Here is a 17,197-nt window from a genome sequence, read left to right on the forward strand (position 1 = left end):
AAGATGATCAGAGCTCAAGATAGGACGTTAAACAGGTCATAATTCCATATTTACTATCTATATCATATTGCGGAAAAAGCAATTTTTTCACCAAAACTATATTATTCAAGTTTCTTGCCAAAAGCTAAAATTTCTTTTTTTTTGTTACATTTGAACACATCATGATGACTTTTGCCTAATATTACCGAGCCGACCTGAACACAACACATTCGACAGCGTTAGCAACTTTTTTTTAAAGCTAACTAGCTCTGTATCCTGTCGATTTTAACATGGATTTGAAATCTGGATCACTATTTTTAACTGACGGGACTTTCTACACCGTCCGGTTGTGTGATTGCTACCGCTGCTTGAATGACTGTTGATGCGCACGGTGCCGACTCGGACTCCGAGCCCGACTGCACACCGTCTGCAGCAGCAGCTGACGGAGTATTTATTTTTATTTTAACTAGACTGAGACTGAGTTGGAGGAGTTTTTCTTAAACCAAAAGACAGTTGAAGGTAGGCCTACAACACTTTTATATGCAGTCTATGAAGAAAAGAGCTGCTACAACACCTAGCCTCATTGTGAGCCCAGGTTTGTGTGTGTGTGTGTGTGTGTGTGTGTGTGTGTGTGTGTGTGTGTGTGTGTGATCAGCTCCTATCTCCTCACAAAGTGCGATTCCCGGTGAATGACAGTGTGTCCATTGCGCATCTGGCGCCACACTGTTTATTAGTGATTGCGCCTGGCCCGCTCGCTGATCCGATGATTTTGGCTTCTGTTCTATCCACGTTATTATGGTTATGTGTTAATTGAAGAAGGGGAATAGCAGGGGCCTTCACTCCTCCAACTCACGCTGGGAAACGGTAAAAAAAAATTATTAAAATATTTTTAAAAACTATGTGCCACAGATGTGACATTTATTCCTCCCGTTCGTTGCGCCCCACCTGTCATGTCTCTATTCCCCACCGGTGGGGCGCGCCCCACACTTTGAGAACCACTGCGTTAATGTATGCATATATCCGGCATTGTGGTAGTTCAACCAATCAGGATTTACCAATCAGAAGAACGGGGAAGATTTTAGTGAGAGAAACTGACCTATCAGGGCAAGTACATCTTATTTAGCACATAACAATCTGACCTGTTGGTGAAGTAGTCAAATCTCTTGTGGAAGGATCTACCAGGAAAGAAAAATATTTGAAATGTTATGGTGGATGTTTCATGTTTCATCAGCTCCGACTGTTTATCTACAGTGGAAACAAGGCATTGTGGGTACAAAAGTCTTTTGTGCTTCAACAACATTTACACCACACAAACCATCACATAACAATCTGACCTGTTGGTGAAGTAGTCAAATCTCTTGTGGAAGTTTCTACCAGGAAAGAAAAATATTTGAAATGTTAAATTAAATATACACCAAACTCTTTGTGTCAAAACCATCAAGGTAAATCATGTGGAATGGAGGATGTTTCATGGTCACTCAGACTCACCTTCACACCTCCAGACGATGCCATTGCTCACACAGGTCTGAGCTGCAGTGCAGGTGTTACACACATGTATTTTAGAGTTGACATCTGATGAGGAGCAGAAGACAAATTAGTCCATTAGAGAATCTGATTCACTGTCAGTCTGAAGAACTAGACTTATAACTTTGTGCTTCAGCAGCTGAAGCCTCTGGATCTTGATCTGAGCATTTTGCTCAAGTTTGATACCACAGTGTGACTGCAGAGAAGGAATACTTGTTGCTTACCTGCACAGTATGCCAAATCGCAGCTATAGGGCTTTATGAACTTGTAGACGTAGTAGTTTCCCGCGCAGGCTTTCACATGGATTGGGTGTTGCGGGTAATGGCAGCAGCCACTGTACCCGCTGCCACAGACCTGGGCCTGGATGATGCCTGCAGAGAGCTGCGGGTGGGGCGTCTGCAGCCACAGTGGAGCCCCAGTTCCACACATCATTTTCTCAATGCATCTCTCTGGTATCTGAACGCTGCTGTTGCCGAGGAACAGACGGTACCAGCCCTGCCAGACTGTGGGTACGTCGCAGTGATACCGATGAGGCGGTACCCTGATGTCCGTGGCTCTCCAGGCATCGTCTAGCGGCGTGTAGTGATCACACGGGTCCATGCAGCGAGATGTGCCGTCCACCAGGAGGCAGTCCTGACCAGAAGGGCACTGTGTGCCACCGCAGGAGAAGGTCACGGAGCTGGCTGGGGTCGTTTGTGCTTGGGCTGGTTGTAGAAGAGTCAGGAAAGGAAAATATTATAAATGGTAAATTAAATATACACCAAACTTTTTGTGTGTCAAAATCATCAAGGTAAATCATGTGGAAGGTTGGATGTTTCATGTGAGGTATCTGTTCATATAACACATTCTATAGTTATGGTTTAACAGAGAAATGCTTTACTACATACAGGACCTTTAAGGCTAATGCCTCTTCTTTGTGTGTGTGTGGTTCTCAAACTTTTTTTGTCATTCCCCACTTTGGAGGTGGGGATATTTTCAAGCCCCACCGGTCCCCGATTGCGTCAACAAAATAGTAACAAAATAGGTCAGGCTTAAATGTTTAAAATGTTTTGAAATAAAATCAAGTAATACAATTCAAAAATAGAGAAAAAAATAAGCATTTGTGTTGTTACTTTGCAATCTGAGCCCAAACATTTTTCAAAAACGATGAGCAAGTCAGTATGTGAGTCTTAGGCCTGCATTAGTGGCTGTAATGAGTCTGTTTTGCACTGCACAGATTTTCAAAATAGGGCTGCAGGCTTGATACTGCCACTCTATTGATATCGATACCATTATCGAGTCTCCATAACAATCCAAGTCTTTATTGATACCACTATCAATACTTTTCTATTATTTTGTTGAAAGAGAACTTGTATAATTGCTTTAATTGCCTATAAGATGATCAGAGCTCAAGATAGGACGTTAAACAGGTCATAATTCCATATTTACTATCTATATCATATTGCGGAAAAAGCAATTTTTTCACCAAAACTATATTATTCAAGTTTCTTGCCAAAAGCTAAAATTTCTTTTTTTTTGTTACATTTGAACACATCATGATGACTTTTGCCTAATATTACCGAGCCGACCTGAACACAACACATTCGACAGCGTTAGCAACTTTTTTTTAAAGCTAACTAGCTCTGTATCCTGTCGATTTTAACATGGATTTGAAATCTGGATCACTATTTTTAACTGACGGGACTTTCTACACCGTCCGGTTGTGTGATTGCTACCGCTGCTTGAATGACTGTTGATGCGCACGGTGCCGACTCGGACGCCGAGCCCGACTGCACACCGTCTGCAGCAGCAGCTGACGGAGTATTTATTTTTATTTTAACTAGACTGAGACTGAGTTGGAGGAGTTTTTCTTAAACCAAAAGACAGTTGAAGGTAGGCCTACAACACTTTTATATGCAGTCTATGAAGAAAAGAGCTGCTACAACACCTTGCCTCATTGTGAGCCCGTGTGTGTGTGTGTGTGTGTGTGTGTGTGTGTGTGTGTGTGTGTGTGTGTGTGTGTGTGTGTGTGTGTGTGTGTGTGTGTGTGTGTGTGTGTGTGTGTGTGTGTGTGTGTGTGTGTGTGTGTGTGTGTGTGTGTGTGTGTGTGTGTGTGTGTGTGTGTGTGTGTGTGTGTGTGTGTGTGAGATCAGCTCCTATCTCCTCACAAAGTGCGGAGAACAGTTGCGCTTTCATCGGTCAGGTTTTGATTAAATTGAACACACTCACAACCTCTGTCAAAACGTTGTTTAGTTCGGGGATGAGCTGCCTTGACGCTACCGGCGATTCCCGGTGAATGACACAGTGTGTCCATTGCGCATCTGGCGCCACACTGTTTATTAGTGATTGCGCCTGGCCCGCTCGCTGATCCGATGAATTTGGCTTCTGTTCTATCCACGTTATTATGGTTATGTGTTAATTGAAGAAGGGGAATAGCAGGGACCTTCACTCCTCCAACTCACGCTGGGAAACGGTAAAAAAAAAATATTAAAATATTTTTAAAAACTGTGCCACAGATGTCGACATTTATTCCTCCCGTTCGTTGCGCCCCACCTGTCATGTCTCTATTCCCCACCGGTGGGGCGCGCCCCACACTTTGAGAACCACTGCGTTAATGTATGCATATATCCGGCATTGTGGTAGTTCAACCAATCAGGATTTACCAATCAGAAGAACGGGGAAGATTTTAGTGAGAGAAACTGACCTATCAGGGCAAGTACATCTTATTTAGCACATAACAATCTGACCTGTTGGTGAAGTAGTCAAATCTCTTGTGGAAGGATCTACCAGGAAAGAAAAATATTTGAAATGTTATGGTGGATGTTTCATGTTTCATCAGCTCCGACTGTTTATCTACAGTGGAAACAAGGCATTGTGGGTACAAAAGTATTTTGTGCTTCAACAACATTTACACCACACAAACCATCACATAACAATCTGACCTGTTGGTGAAGTAGTCAAATCTCTTGTGGAAGTTTCTACCAGGAAAGAAAAATATTTGAAATGTTAAATTAAATATACACCAAACTCTTTGTGTCAAAACCATCAAGGTAAATCATGTGGAATGGAGGATGTTTCATGGTCACTCAGACTCACCTTCACACCTCCAGACGGTGCCATTGCTCACACAGGTCTGAGCTGCAGTGCAGGTGTTACACACAGGTATTTTAGTGTTGACATCTGATGAGGAGCAGAAGACAAATTAGTCCATTAGAGAATCTGATTCACTGTCAGTCTGAAGAACTAGACCTATAACTTTGTGCTTCAGCAGCTGAAGCCTCTGGATCTTGATCTGAGCATTTTGCTCAAGTTTGATACCACAGTGTGACTGCAGAGAAGGAATACTAGTTGCTAACCTGCACAGTATGCCATATGGCAGCGAGTGGGCTTTATGAACTTGTAGACGGAGTAGTTTCCCGCGCAGGCTTTCACATGGATTGGGTGTTGCTGGTAATGGCAGCAGCCACTGTACCCGCTGCCACAGACCTGGGCCTGGATGATGCCTGCAGAGAGCTGCGGGTGGGGCGTCTGCAGCCACAGTGGAGCCCCAGTTCCACACATCAGTTTCTCAATGCATCTCTCTGGTATCTGAACGCTGCTGTTGCCGAGGAACAGACGGTACCAGCCCTGCCAGACTGTGGGTTTGTCACAGTGATACCGATGAGGCAGTGCCCTGCTGTCCGTGGCTCTCCAGGCGTCGTCTAGCGGCGTGTAGTGATCACACGGGTCCATGCAGCGAGATGTGCCGTCCACCAGGAGGCAGTCCTGACCAGAAGGGCACTGTGTGCCACCGCAGGAGAAGGTCACGGAGCTGGCTGGGGTCGTTTGTGCTTGGGCTGGTTGTAGAAGAGTCAGGAAAGGAAAATATTATAAATGGTAAATTAAATATACACCAAACTTTTTGTGTGTCAAAATCATCAAGGTAAATCATGTGGAAGGTTGGATGTTTCATGTGAGGTATCTGTTCATATAACACATTCTATAGTTATGGTTTAACAGAGAAATGCTTTACTACATACAGGACCTTTAAGGCTAATGCCTCTTCTTTGTGTGTGTAAACCGAGATTCATCCGTGAAGAGAACACCTCTCCAACGTGCCAGACGCCATCGAATGTGAGCATTTGCCCACTCAAGTCTGTTACGGCGACGAGCTGGAGTCAGGTCAAGACCCCGATGAGGACGACGAGCATGCAGTTGAGCTTCCCTGAGACGGTTTCTGACAGTTTGTGCAGAAATTATTTGGTTATGCAAACCAATTGTTTCAGCAGCTGTCTCAGTGGCTGGTCTCAGACGATCTTGGAGGTGAACCTGCTGGATGTGGAGGTCCTGGGCTGGTGCGGTTACATGTGGTCTGCGGTTGTGAGGCCGGTTGGATGTACTGCCATATTCTCTGAAACGCCTTTGGAGACGGCTTATGGTGGAGAAATGAACATTCAATGCACGAGCAACAGATCTGGTTGACATTCCTGCTGTCAGCATGCCAATGGCACGCTCCCTCAATGCTTGTGGCATCTGTGGCATTTTGCTGTGAGACAAAACTGCACATTTCAGGGTGGCCTTTTATTGTGGACAGTCTAAGGCACACCTGTGCACTAATCATGATGTCAGATCAGCATCTTGATGTGGCACACCTGTGAGGTGGGATGGATTATCTCAGCAAAGCAGAAGTGCTCACTATCACACATTTAGACAGATTTGTGAACAATGTTTGAGAGAAATGGTAATATTGTGTATCTGGAATGAATTTTAGATATTTAAGTCCATCTCATGAAAAATGGGAGCAAAAACAAAAGTGTTGCGTTTATATTTTTGTTGAGTGTAATATAGTATGTTGTATTACCGTATTGGTCCGAATATAAGACGGGGTTTTTTCCCCTGGAAATAGGTCGTAAAAAGTCGGGTCGTCTTATATTCGGGGTCTAGTATTCGTCGTCCAGTAATGGACTGCCCGTTACCAGAGCGACCATTCAGCTTAATAATAATAATAGCCTATATTTAATACCGGTGTATATACAGCGTATTTCTCACACTCAAAGCGCTTTACATAGCTTCAGGGCCTTTGTCCAAGTTGTGTTTATTTTATTTTTTTATCGGTTGGATCCAACACTGGCTGTGCTCTCGGAAGCGGCCGGGGCATGCGTGTGTACAATGGGAGAGAGAACAAGAGGCCGCGACTCATTATGTTGCGAGTCAACGTATCAGAGGCAGGAATCGGCTGTGCGATTGGCTTTTAAGCTGCGACAGTTGCAGTGCTAAGGAGAGATTGCCAACTGCGCTTTCCTTTTACGCACACCACAGCCGCCGTACTGTTTAGATTTCATTGTTTGCATCAACGCACTAATGAAAATAAGAATAAGAGGCTTCATTTAAACGCTGTCCATGCGGTCGTTGTGATTGCAACTTTATCGGCTGTAAACTGAAACTAACGGAGATCGCGGAAGCCTTCCAATCGACAACTGTAACGTGCACTGCCCCGGTTATCATTTCAGCCTTAAACCACGGCGTTGATAGCTTTCGTTTCAGCACTAGGCTATGTGATTAACTATGAGCATTAAATAAATGTTGCGTCTCAGATGCCGAGGACAGCAGCTAGGATGACCGAACCAGAGCATAGAGAGATGACAGCGAGAGCGATCACAGCGGAGCAGAGGAATAAAGTCTGTGGTAAACACATCGGTTCAGTCTATTTGCACTACTGTTCATTTGCAATGAAGGAAAGTGTTTTATTAAATGCGTTTTTATTTTCGTATATTATTTTAATAAATAAAATTAATTTCCTTTTAAAAAACAAGATCTGGTCTTCAAATCTTTTTTCCAAATATGAGTTTTGAAAAACGGGGGGTCGTCTTATAATCAGGGTCGTCTTATATTCGGACCAATACGGTAAGATAAATACAATTCAAAAATTGTACCACACCTTACCGTGGTGGAAAGGTTTGTGTGCCCCTGTGAACCTGAGAGCTGTGTTGTCCGGAGCCTAGTGCTCCTGGTAGGGTCTCCCAAGGCAAAGTGGTCTCAGGTGAGGGGCCCGACTAAGAATGGTTCAAAAAGACCTCATGGAAGAACAGGAGAGGAGAGACCCTGCCCGGAGGAAGCCCGGGGCCCCCGTCTGGAGCCAGGCCCAGAAAGGGGGCCCGCCTGCGAGCGTCTGGTGGCCGGGTCTGCCACGGGGCCCGGCCGGGCACAGCCCTAAGAAGCTACGTGGCACCAACCCCCTCTACGACTGATGGGCCCACCACTCATCGGAGGAACCGCTGGGGTCGGGTGCACTGCCTAAAGGGTGGCAGTGAAGGGCGGGGGCCACGACGGACCAGACCCGGGCGGCAGAGGCTGGCTTTGGGGACGTGGAACGTCACCTCGCCGTGGGGGAAGGAGCCGAAACTGGTGCGGGAGGTGGAGCGCTACGAATTAGATCTGGTGGGGCTTACCTCCACGCACAGTCTTGACTCTGGAACCGTACTTCTGGACAGGGGTTGGATTCTATTCTCTTCTCTCTCCAAGGTGTGAGGCGCCGGGCCGGTGTGGGGATACTCACGAGCCCCCGGCTGGGCGCTACTACGTTAGAGTTTACCCCGGTGGACGAGAGGGTCGCCTCCCTACGCCTCCGGGTTGTGGGGGGGAAGACTCTGACTGTTGTTTGTGCGTATGCACCAAACAGCAGTTCGGAGTATTCGGCCTTCTTGGAGACCCTGAATGGAGTCCTGCATGGGGCTCCGGTAGGGGACTCCATAGTTCTGCTGGGAGACTTTAACGCGCACGTGGGCAATGATGGAGACACCCAAAGGTGATTGGGAGGAACGGCCTCCCCGATCTGAACCCAAGTGGTCGTTTGTTGTTAAGACTTCTGTGCTGATCATGGTTTGTCTATAACAAACACCATGTTCGAACATAAGGATGCTCATAAGTGTACATGGTACCAGAGCACCCTAGGCCGAAGGTCGAAGATCGATTTTGTGATCATATCATCTGATCTAAGGCCGCATGTTTCGGACACTCGGGTGAAGAGAGGGGCGGAGCTGTCAACTGATCACCATCTGGTTGTGAGTTGGGTCAAAGGGTGGGGGAAGACTCTGGACAGACCTGGTAAGCCCAAACGGGTAGTGCGGGTGAACTAGGAACGTCAAGACGGGAAGAAGACTGGCTGAAATCGGGTCGGAAGACCACCATACACCAAACGACTGAGATTACGTGTGCGCGCCACAACTCCAGCACGACTCCCGTGATTTCAGTCCGACATTGGAAGATTGTCTGCGCCTGTCAAATCGTGTGAAAAGTCGTGTAGTGTAAGCCCAGCATGAGGGAACAATGGAGCGTGAGATAGGCCGGAGAATCGGAGCAGGGGCGGTTTTGCACTCGCTTTACCGCACTGTTGTGACGAAAAGAGAGCTGAGTCGTAAGGCAAAGCTTTCGATCTACCGGGCGATCTTTGTTCCTACCCTCACCTATGGTCATGAAGGCTGGGTAATGACCGAAAGAACGAGATTGCGGGTGTGTGTGTGTGTGTGTTATAAGGTGTGTGGCTATACACATTATGTAATAAAATGTCTCAATGTAAAAACATTTTTATAGAGTCTCAGTCCTCTTCACAGCAGACCCGGGTTAGAATCCACCCCGGGTCATTCTCTGCATGTCATTCCCCTCTCTATCTATCTGTCTGTCTGTCTGTCTGTCCTCTTCACAGCAGACCCGGTTTAGAATCCAGCCCGGGTCGTTCTCTGCATGTCATTCCACTCTCTGACACATTTCATCTCTGTCTCTACAAACTGTGTCAAATAAAGCATGAAACCCCATCACCCTCTCCTACCCCCCTCCACCCAAAAAAAAAATTATTAATTTGAAAAAATCTAATAAAATGTAATTGAATTTCTGTGTGTGCGTGCGTGCATTTCTTTGTTTGTGTGTGTGTGTGTCTGTTTGTTATTTATTATCTTATTTACAGATGGTGAGATGAAGTGTCAAACTATCAACAAATTCTGACAATGAAATGAAAATGAATACATAATTTGTTGATTAAGGCGAGACACTGCTGGTGAATAGGGTTAACATTTGTTTACTTATATATGTGTGGCTCAAAGCACTTTGAGTGGCCTTGTGTCTGAATTGTGCTATATAAATAAACTTGCCTTGCCTATGTGTGTGTGTGTGTGTGTGTGTGTGTGTGTGATTTCAAATTGCATACTATTCTACATTCCACAGCTGATCATAAACAGTAGCTAGTTATGATGCAGTATGCTACAATCGGGACATACTTTTACTTATTTATTTCATCTTAACATGGCTCCTTCAATTTGCCTCTTGCTTATATATCCGTCTCATCGCTGGTTGTTTTCACTGGGAGGCTCAGTCCATGTGATGTAACTTCTGCTGCAGTGGATTGTGGGTCAGAACCTCCATAAAGCTGCTGGTTTTAACACTAAAAAAATCACCACCTTTCTGGGTAGCTCTCTCTCTCTCTCTCTCTTCTCTCTCTCTCTCTCTCTCTCTCTCTCTCTCTCTCTCTCTCTCTCACACACACACAAATCTACAATTCTCTATATTTGATGAGTCATAACATCCAGTGCAATTTTAAGTATTACATTACTTTTTAATATTCTAAATGTCTGTTATATGTAACACTATTTTCTATCACAAATATACAATCAGTGGAACAGTTCTATCTTTGTTGTCACTACTTTTGACTGTGTACATTGATCATGATGTAATTTGTGTTGACCTGTGTGATAGTCAAATGTTAGTCAAACTCTTTAGGTTGTCTTTTACTTGAGAGCCTACTGGTCTATTGAAGCTGTATGAGCTCAGATCCATACAAACTGTATGAAAGTTTGAACAATGGAAAATACAAGATGCTGCTTTTCTACAGCACATAAGATACACACATTGTATGTTATATTCTAATATTTTGAGATACTGGATTTTTTTTGTTCCATGTGCTGTAAACCGTAATCATTCAAACATATTTCACTTTTTGTAATGAATTTAGAATATATGAAAGTTGAATGGACTTTTCCATGACATTCAAATTATTATTATTTGTTTTAGATCAATCTGCATTGTGGTTCATCCATGCAGGACAGAGACACATTTCTCATAACAAGAGCTGGCTTTAAGGACATGAAGTGAACAGTTTTAATCTTTTCAATCACAACTATGGTATCACTTCACTAGAAAACAATGCTAGATGTTTTATCTTTCCGCATGCCACATAGTTCCATTTCGTTCCTACTGACCGCCAGAGGCGGTGCTTTCAGCACTGGATGTTCCATTGCGCGCATGCGCAGGTCGAGATCTTTATACCAACAAAGTCACCTGTGACACCTGGGTGACCCCGGGAATGTCTATTCCTGAAGTCACTCGAGGATCTGTTCCTTCTATCTTCTTGCGTAATAGCAGGTCGCACACATTGTTGTGTGATAGTATACCATTAGCTTGTCGCAAGTAGCTCCGTACCTAAGGGTTGGTGCTTCAATTTGACTTCGACCACCAAGGGCTGCGACTTGCAATTCGTTCGACTTGGCTGCGGCCGGTCAGGGGTGAGTAAAGTCTGAAGGCGGAACCTAATATCACCTTTCCACCTTGCTTTAATTGGGGCAGGCGGTGACTGGGTTCACGGTTGCCGTGTTATTCTTGCTTCGCACCGTTGCTTGTGTGTTTTTCGCTTTGCCCGGTTGCTAATTGTATGCTTGAATGTATTGTTTTTCTAGCATTGTTGCACTGTTGATCGGGTGCTAAGTTCGCCTAGACCGGTTGCTTACTTTGATTTAATCAACAGGCGAGCGGCTTGGGGTCCAAGCCGCCGCCACAGTATTTGCAGCATTGTCGCACTGTGGCTCGGGTGCTGAGTTCGCCTAGAGCGGTTGCATCGGCTACTTAATTTGCTCGTCAAGTGGGCGGCTTCGGGCAGAAGTCGCTTTCACTGTTGTATTGAGCTGTGTCCCACCAGTCGTGTGCTCTCACCTAAGCCTTGCGTTGCATAGCTTACTTTATTGCTTGCCAGTGGGTGAGCCATGCCACACACTATGCATGCTGTTGTATAGCCTACACTCAGTAGCGGCCTTAGCTATGTTTCAACCCATTCAATTGAATGGGGCCCCGCCTTCTGGGGGGCCCCCAACCCACCCCCTCAAAGAAGAAGTAATTCTTGAGCATGCTACCAGAGCCAGAGATACTGATAGTAACTTTTCATGTCGCATTGTCAAAGAGCTCAGTCACTCATGTCAATAACAGGGTCCAAAAAGGAATAAGCCTAAATATAAGGAAAGAAATCATCATGGGCCCCTCAACTAGTAGGGGAGAAATACAAAAGCATAAGAAAACAGCATTAGTAGCTCTGTCTAAGGGGCTTCATTATGAGCCTTTAGGGCCCCCACACACATACAGGAATAAGATTTACGTATATGTGTAAATTCTATACTGTTCATAAAAAGTAGCTATCCACCCTGTATCTGTTGAAATGAGTCTCTCCATCATAGAACATGAGTCTGTAGACCAATCTACTGTTTTTACAGTTGCAGAGTAAAGAGTGCTGCCTGATTAAGAAAAATCTGAAAAATAATGTTCCTTCTGCATCTCAGGATTTGATATAGCCTCTAAATGTTCCCCTCAAAGTGCACCAGATTGATGCATTTCAATTCAAAAGGCACAAATTTTCTTCGGGGGGGGGGATGCCCCCGGACCCCCCAACAATGACCAGGGTCCCTCCCACACTATCCCTAAATCCTTTAAGAAACATATGTTTTCACCATTAATTGTATGTATCTGTGCAGAAAAGTCAGTGTACCTGACTGGATAGGTAGGAGTGGGGGGGCCCTTTAAGAGTCTGCACCCAGTGGTCCATCATCTCATAAACCGTCTACGAACCAACTGGATTCTACAATTTGTTTTCTTTTTGCGGGCAGCATGCAGAGCATTCACAAGAAATATGTAGCCTATCAAATTTTTTTTTTTTTTTTTTTTTTTAATAAAATAAAAGTGGGGGGCCCCACACTAGGTCTTGAATGGGGCCCCCAGATCGTTAAGGCCGCCTCTGCCTACACTGTATGCTGCTGTATTGCTCGCCGGTGGGCGAGTTAGTTTCCTAAATCGCCTTCACCGTGTTATTTTAGCCGTGTCACACTGTTGCGCGTGTGTAGGCTGCTGTAGTGTGTCGTCAGTTGGCAGCTTAGTTTCACACCGCTGTATTATTATAGCCGTGTTGCACCGTTGCACGGTAGCTCACGCCTTTGCCTGGTTGCATAGGCTACTTAGTTTGCTCGCCAGTGGACGTCTTTGCCATCACTGTGTTATTTAGGGCGCATTGCTGCTTGGGTGTGCTCTCGCCTAAGGCTCGATTGCCTATAGCCTTCGTTGATTTGCTCTCCAGTGGGCGGCTGGGGTTACCAAGAGCCGCTGACACTGCCAGGGGACTACAGATTGACTAGAGAATAGCATTTTTAACCCATGTATGATCATGTGGTTTATTAATTGTACTGTCCCCCTTCTTAAATAAACTGAATTCAATTGAACTGTGCTATTTAGGGGGTCGTGGGTGCGCTCTCGCTTAAAGCTTGATTGCCTAGCCTACTGTAACTTGCTCGCCAGTGGGCGGCATAGTTTTACACCGCCACTGTATTATTCTAGCGGTGTCGCACCGTGGCTCGGCGGCTCTCGCCTGAAGCCCGGTTGCATACCTTATTCGGATTGCATATTTTAATTGGCTTGACAGGTCGGTTTTGGCTAATTCTAGCATGTTTTACTGTAACTTGCTCGCCAGTGGGCGGCATAGTTTTACGCCACCACTGTATTATTCTAGCGGTGTCGCCCTTCTTTATATGTCCATGGGTGTCACACCGAGGCTCGGTTGCTCTCGCCTAAAGCCCGGTTGCATACATTGGTTGCTCGCCAGGGGGCGTCTTGGGTTTCCAAAAGTTGCCTTCACTGTGTTATTTTAGCTGTCACACCGTTGTCGTGTCTGTGCAGGCTACTGTGATTTGCTCGCCAGTGGGCGCCATAGTTTTGCACCGCCCCTGTATTATTCTGGCGGTGTCGCACCGTGGCTCGGTTGCTCTCGCTTGAAGCCCGGTTCCATAACTTAGTCGGATGCATATTTTAATTGGCTCGACAGTGGGCAGCTTAGGCCTTCCTGAAGTCGCCGTCACTGTTACTTTTAGTGCAGGTTGAGTAGGCTACTAATGCATTTAGCCTAGCCTGCTAAATTGCTGACAGGTTAAAACAACCATATTGTGACACCTTCATGACCTCCCTACAGTGGGGAATGGCCATGACAAGTGCCCTGCAGGTCTCAGGGTTGAGCAGCTGGGGGAAGCACTGTCAGATAACCCATGCATGAACTGTAATTTCATGCCTCAGGCACTGAGGCTTGCTAGGTAGAGGCTCTCCTACTGGCCTCCAACCAGCTCATGGTACCAGCGGCAGTTAGTAACCTGGTGGCTGGGCATCCTTCCTACTCAGGGGATGACATGCTGTCCACAGCTGCGTCCTGTAACCTCTTACAGATGGGCAGCTCGGCTAGAGGGTCAGTGTCCGTCCGTGACTCGCCAAGTATGGGGTTAGATGAAGCTCTGGTTTCATCTGCACCTGCGAATGCCTTCTTTTCTCAATCCTCCGTTTCTGTGTGCCTCCCTCTGAGCCTTACTTCGCAGAGCTCCGTAGATGCTGGCCAGATTTAAGGGCTCTCTCCCATCACACTAGTGACAGCAGAGCTCTGGCAGCCATGCCCAATGCTGATAGTTAGGGCTTGGACTGGTTAGCTCCGATTGAGCCTGCTATAGCATCCCTGGTTGTCTCCCCAGACGAGGCTCTGAGAACCGATGTGCGCTGCCCTCGGCCCCAGTGCCGGATTACAGACGACCTCCTTACTAGGAGTTACGACATTGCTGCCCGTGTGGGCCATCTTGGGAATTTGCTTTCTCACACAGTCCTGGCTCGGTCGCAAACCATACAGGGGTCAGGTGCTGGACCCTCAGTGATGCTTCATTGCAGACTTTGCATTATGACTTAGGGAGCTAGGCAGGTTGATGTCAACTGTGACGTGGCGCACCGCCAGGGTTGGCTGGCGCAGTCGTCCCAGTCGGAGGTGTGTCGACAGACCCTCCGTTCTCTTCCAGTGATCCCAGGCCAGACGTTGGGCCAGCTGCTCTTCAGGTCCGGTGCGAAGTGTCCAGGTTGACCAGGCTAGACAGCAGTTGCACGCTGCGACGTGTACCTCTGCATGATTCCAGGCCGGGAACCTCTGTGGTTCCCCGTGCCAATAGCTTCAACTACGTTCAGGTGGACAGTAAAGGGGCCAGTGCTTCTCAGCACATTCTGAACAGCGCCGTAACACCGCGCTACAGTCTGCATTTCAGGCCCCAGAGTCCATGGGGGTGCTACTCAACCTAATTTCAGGTACCAGGAAGTGTGGCGGGTTCGCCCCGTTCTGGACTAAGAGGGCGGAATCAGTACCTCACGGTTCTTCCTTTCCACATGCTGCGTGTTGCAGGTGCCCTCCAGTCTGTCGCCCAGGCGTACTGGATTGTGTCATAGCCCTGAAACGTTCAAGTCCCTACTGCCCAATGTCACAGGTGGTCCTCCTCTTTGCATTTCTGAGCAAGGTGTACCAGTTCAGGGTTCTTCCGTTTGGGCCGTCCCTGGCTCTGCGTATATTAAACAGTGTGTGGCAGCATCCCTGTCACCATTACAGCTCAGCTGGTGCTCGACTCGGCGGCCATGCGAGCCTGCCTTTCTCCAGAGTGCGTAGCTACCATTCGGCAGCTACTACAGCACTTTATGCAATGGAGGCAGCTGGAATACAGCCTCTTCCTTCGACTGATAAGTATGCTGACCTCAGCATTATCTAATTATCATTATCTAAGCTGTCCATGTTCCAGGTGTCTGGAACACAGCGATAGACAAAGGCCACCCCATGTTGCTCACCTCATCCTGTGGGATGACGGCTGTCTTGTTGATGGCTGCAAGCCCTTAATTGATGAGTACTCTTCGTGACCTTCCTGGTATAAGTCATCCAGTGCTGAGAGCACCGCCTCTGGCGGTCAGTAGGAGCGAAATAGAACGATAGTTAAGTATGTAACTACGGTTCTATGAGTTCCGGATGACCGCCAGAGTTCTCTGTCACTCAGACTTCTCAGATACAGCGAGAAGATCTAGTTGGAACAGATCCTCGAGTGACTTCCGGAATATATAGACATTCCCGGGGTCACCCAGGTATAAAGATCTCGACCTGCGCATGCGCGCAATGGAACATCCAGTCATCCGGAACTCATAGAACCGTAGTTACATACTTAACTATCGTTTTGTGACCAACTATCAGGCTCAATTAGTTTTTCCAAAGATTACGAGGAAGCATTTACTTTTTTTTTGTAACATGTGGTTCCTTGTCTCATGCCTACAAGGCCCACACTTTAGATGCTACAGCATTAAGTAGGTAAAATATAGAAGCACAATTCAAATACTTGATTAAATACCATTTTCACCAAAGATGAACTCAAAACATTATTTATGGTTGCTAGGCGGACATAAAACAGACATAATCAGATACTGTATTCTTGCTGAATTGATAGTCCATACTTCAGTGCCAAGGAAATGAAACAATTATGACTCAGTGGCATTTTTTTGTTGTTGTATTGAACACACAGACACAAACAGTATAACTTATAGGTGATAATGTCTAGATGTGACTCACCCGCTCTTTTTTCTCTGGCGTGAATGTGCGAGACTTTTCTACCAATCAAATCCTGGAAAAATCAATTGTCATCTATTTAGTCCAAAGGTACAGTTTGTCTACACACAAGAAATAACTGACTTAATAACACATTTTACACAAAACTTAAACTACTGATGAACCATCTTACACAAATATACTGTATATCATACGGTAGGCAAAATCCCACCAGTTGCAGAATCCCTACAGTGTGTGTAATCACGTATTCATTCTTATTCTTACCTCAAAGAATACATTCAGAGACTGTCCGTATCCAGTTTTCCCCAGACTGTAGAATATAACCAGAAGAACAACAAAGTATCCTACTGCCTTTGATAATGCCATCCTGACAGGAGAGAGACAACAAGCAATAAAGTGATTTCTCATTACACAAACAAATTAATGTACAGTATACATTTATTATTGTAAGATGATTCGAAACAACATACAATCAAATGTATGTTGTTTGAGGGACACATAATGTCACCCACTGAAAATGAAAACTGATCGTATCAACAAAATGTAAAACAGTAAAAAAATTAAAATAAAATAAAAAGAAGTCTGTTTAGTCTCAACACAGACTAGATAGCTTAGATAAAAGATATCCAGTGTCAGCAAGATTTTCCTCCCACACCTGTAAACACATACTTTGCCAACTTTGCAATCACTCTAATCAGTTCTTCATGAACGGTTTCATGACATTAAGAGGTGGATGGACCAAAACCTTCTGCTTTGAATGTTAACAACAATGAGACAATAATCACTGCTATTATTTCACACGTTTCCCTTCATTTAGCCTGAATTTCCAGTTTGCTTTAAGATTCTGTTCGGACTTTATTTTAGTCAGAAAACTGGTTACAGCATGATACTGAGAATGCAACATGATTTCCGTGTTAACCCAATGTCACTTATACTGTTCCTTGGCTTATCTCTAATGAATCATTTCCACCATGTTGGAAACTTTGCTGCTATAAGGTCCGCTCAGGTTACACCAAGTCATTTGAACTCCGTTAAACTGAC

At 45.6% G+C, this 17,197-nt stretch overlaps 1 protein-coding gene across 8 annotated transcripts in view; it reads right to left on the reverse strand.

Moving 5' to 3' along the window:
• LOC307266186 (adhesion G-protein coupled receptor F1-like) overlaps positions 1–17,197 on the reverse strand; it is a 48,721-nt gene that overhangs the window by 29,917 nt on the left and 1,607 nt on the right. For 3 of the 8 annotated variants that reach the window (XR_013845368.1, XM_080048144.1, XM_080048140.1), the window contains 10 exons: positions 16,421–16,523; positions 16,160–16,211; positions 4,839–5,318; positions 4,579–4,662; positions 4,425–4,460; positions 4,230–4,265; positions 1,728–2,207; positions 1,468–1,551; positions 1,314–1,349; positions 1,119–1,154 (listed from right to left, as the gene is read on the reverse strand). Coding sequence is in view for 7 of the 8 variants with exons in the window: in XM_080048140.1 (XP_079904266.1) it covers positions 1,119–1,154; positions 1,314–1,349; positions 1,468–1,551; positions 1,728–2,207; positions 4,230–4,265; positions 4,425–4,460; positions 4,579–4,662; positions 4,839–5,318; positions 16,160–16,211; positions 16,421–16,523 (1,427 nt within the window). In the remaining variant the exon portion in view is untranslated. The remainder of the gene's footprint in view (positions 1–1,118; positions 1,155–1,313; positions 1,350–1,467; positions 1,552–1,727; positions 2,208–4,229; positions 4,266–4,424; positions 4,461–4,578; positions 4,663–4,838; positions 5,319–16,159; positions 16,212–16,420; positions 16,524–17,197) is intronic. The other 5 variants (XM_080048141.1, XM_080048143.1, XM_080048142.1 and 2 more) reach the window with 5 other exon arrangements.

This window comes from Ammodytes marinus (genome assembly GCF_949987685.1).
Source record: "Ammodytes marinus genome assembly, chromosome: 19".
Classification (NCBI taxonomy): domain Eukaryota; kingdom Metazoa; phylum Chordata; class Actinopteri; order Uranoscopiformes; family Ammodytidae; genus Ammodytes; species Ammodytes marinus.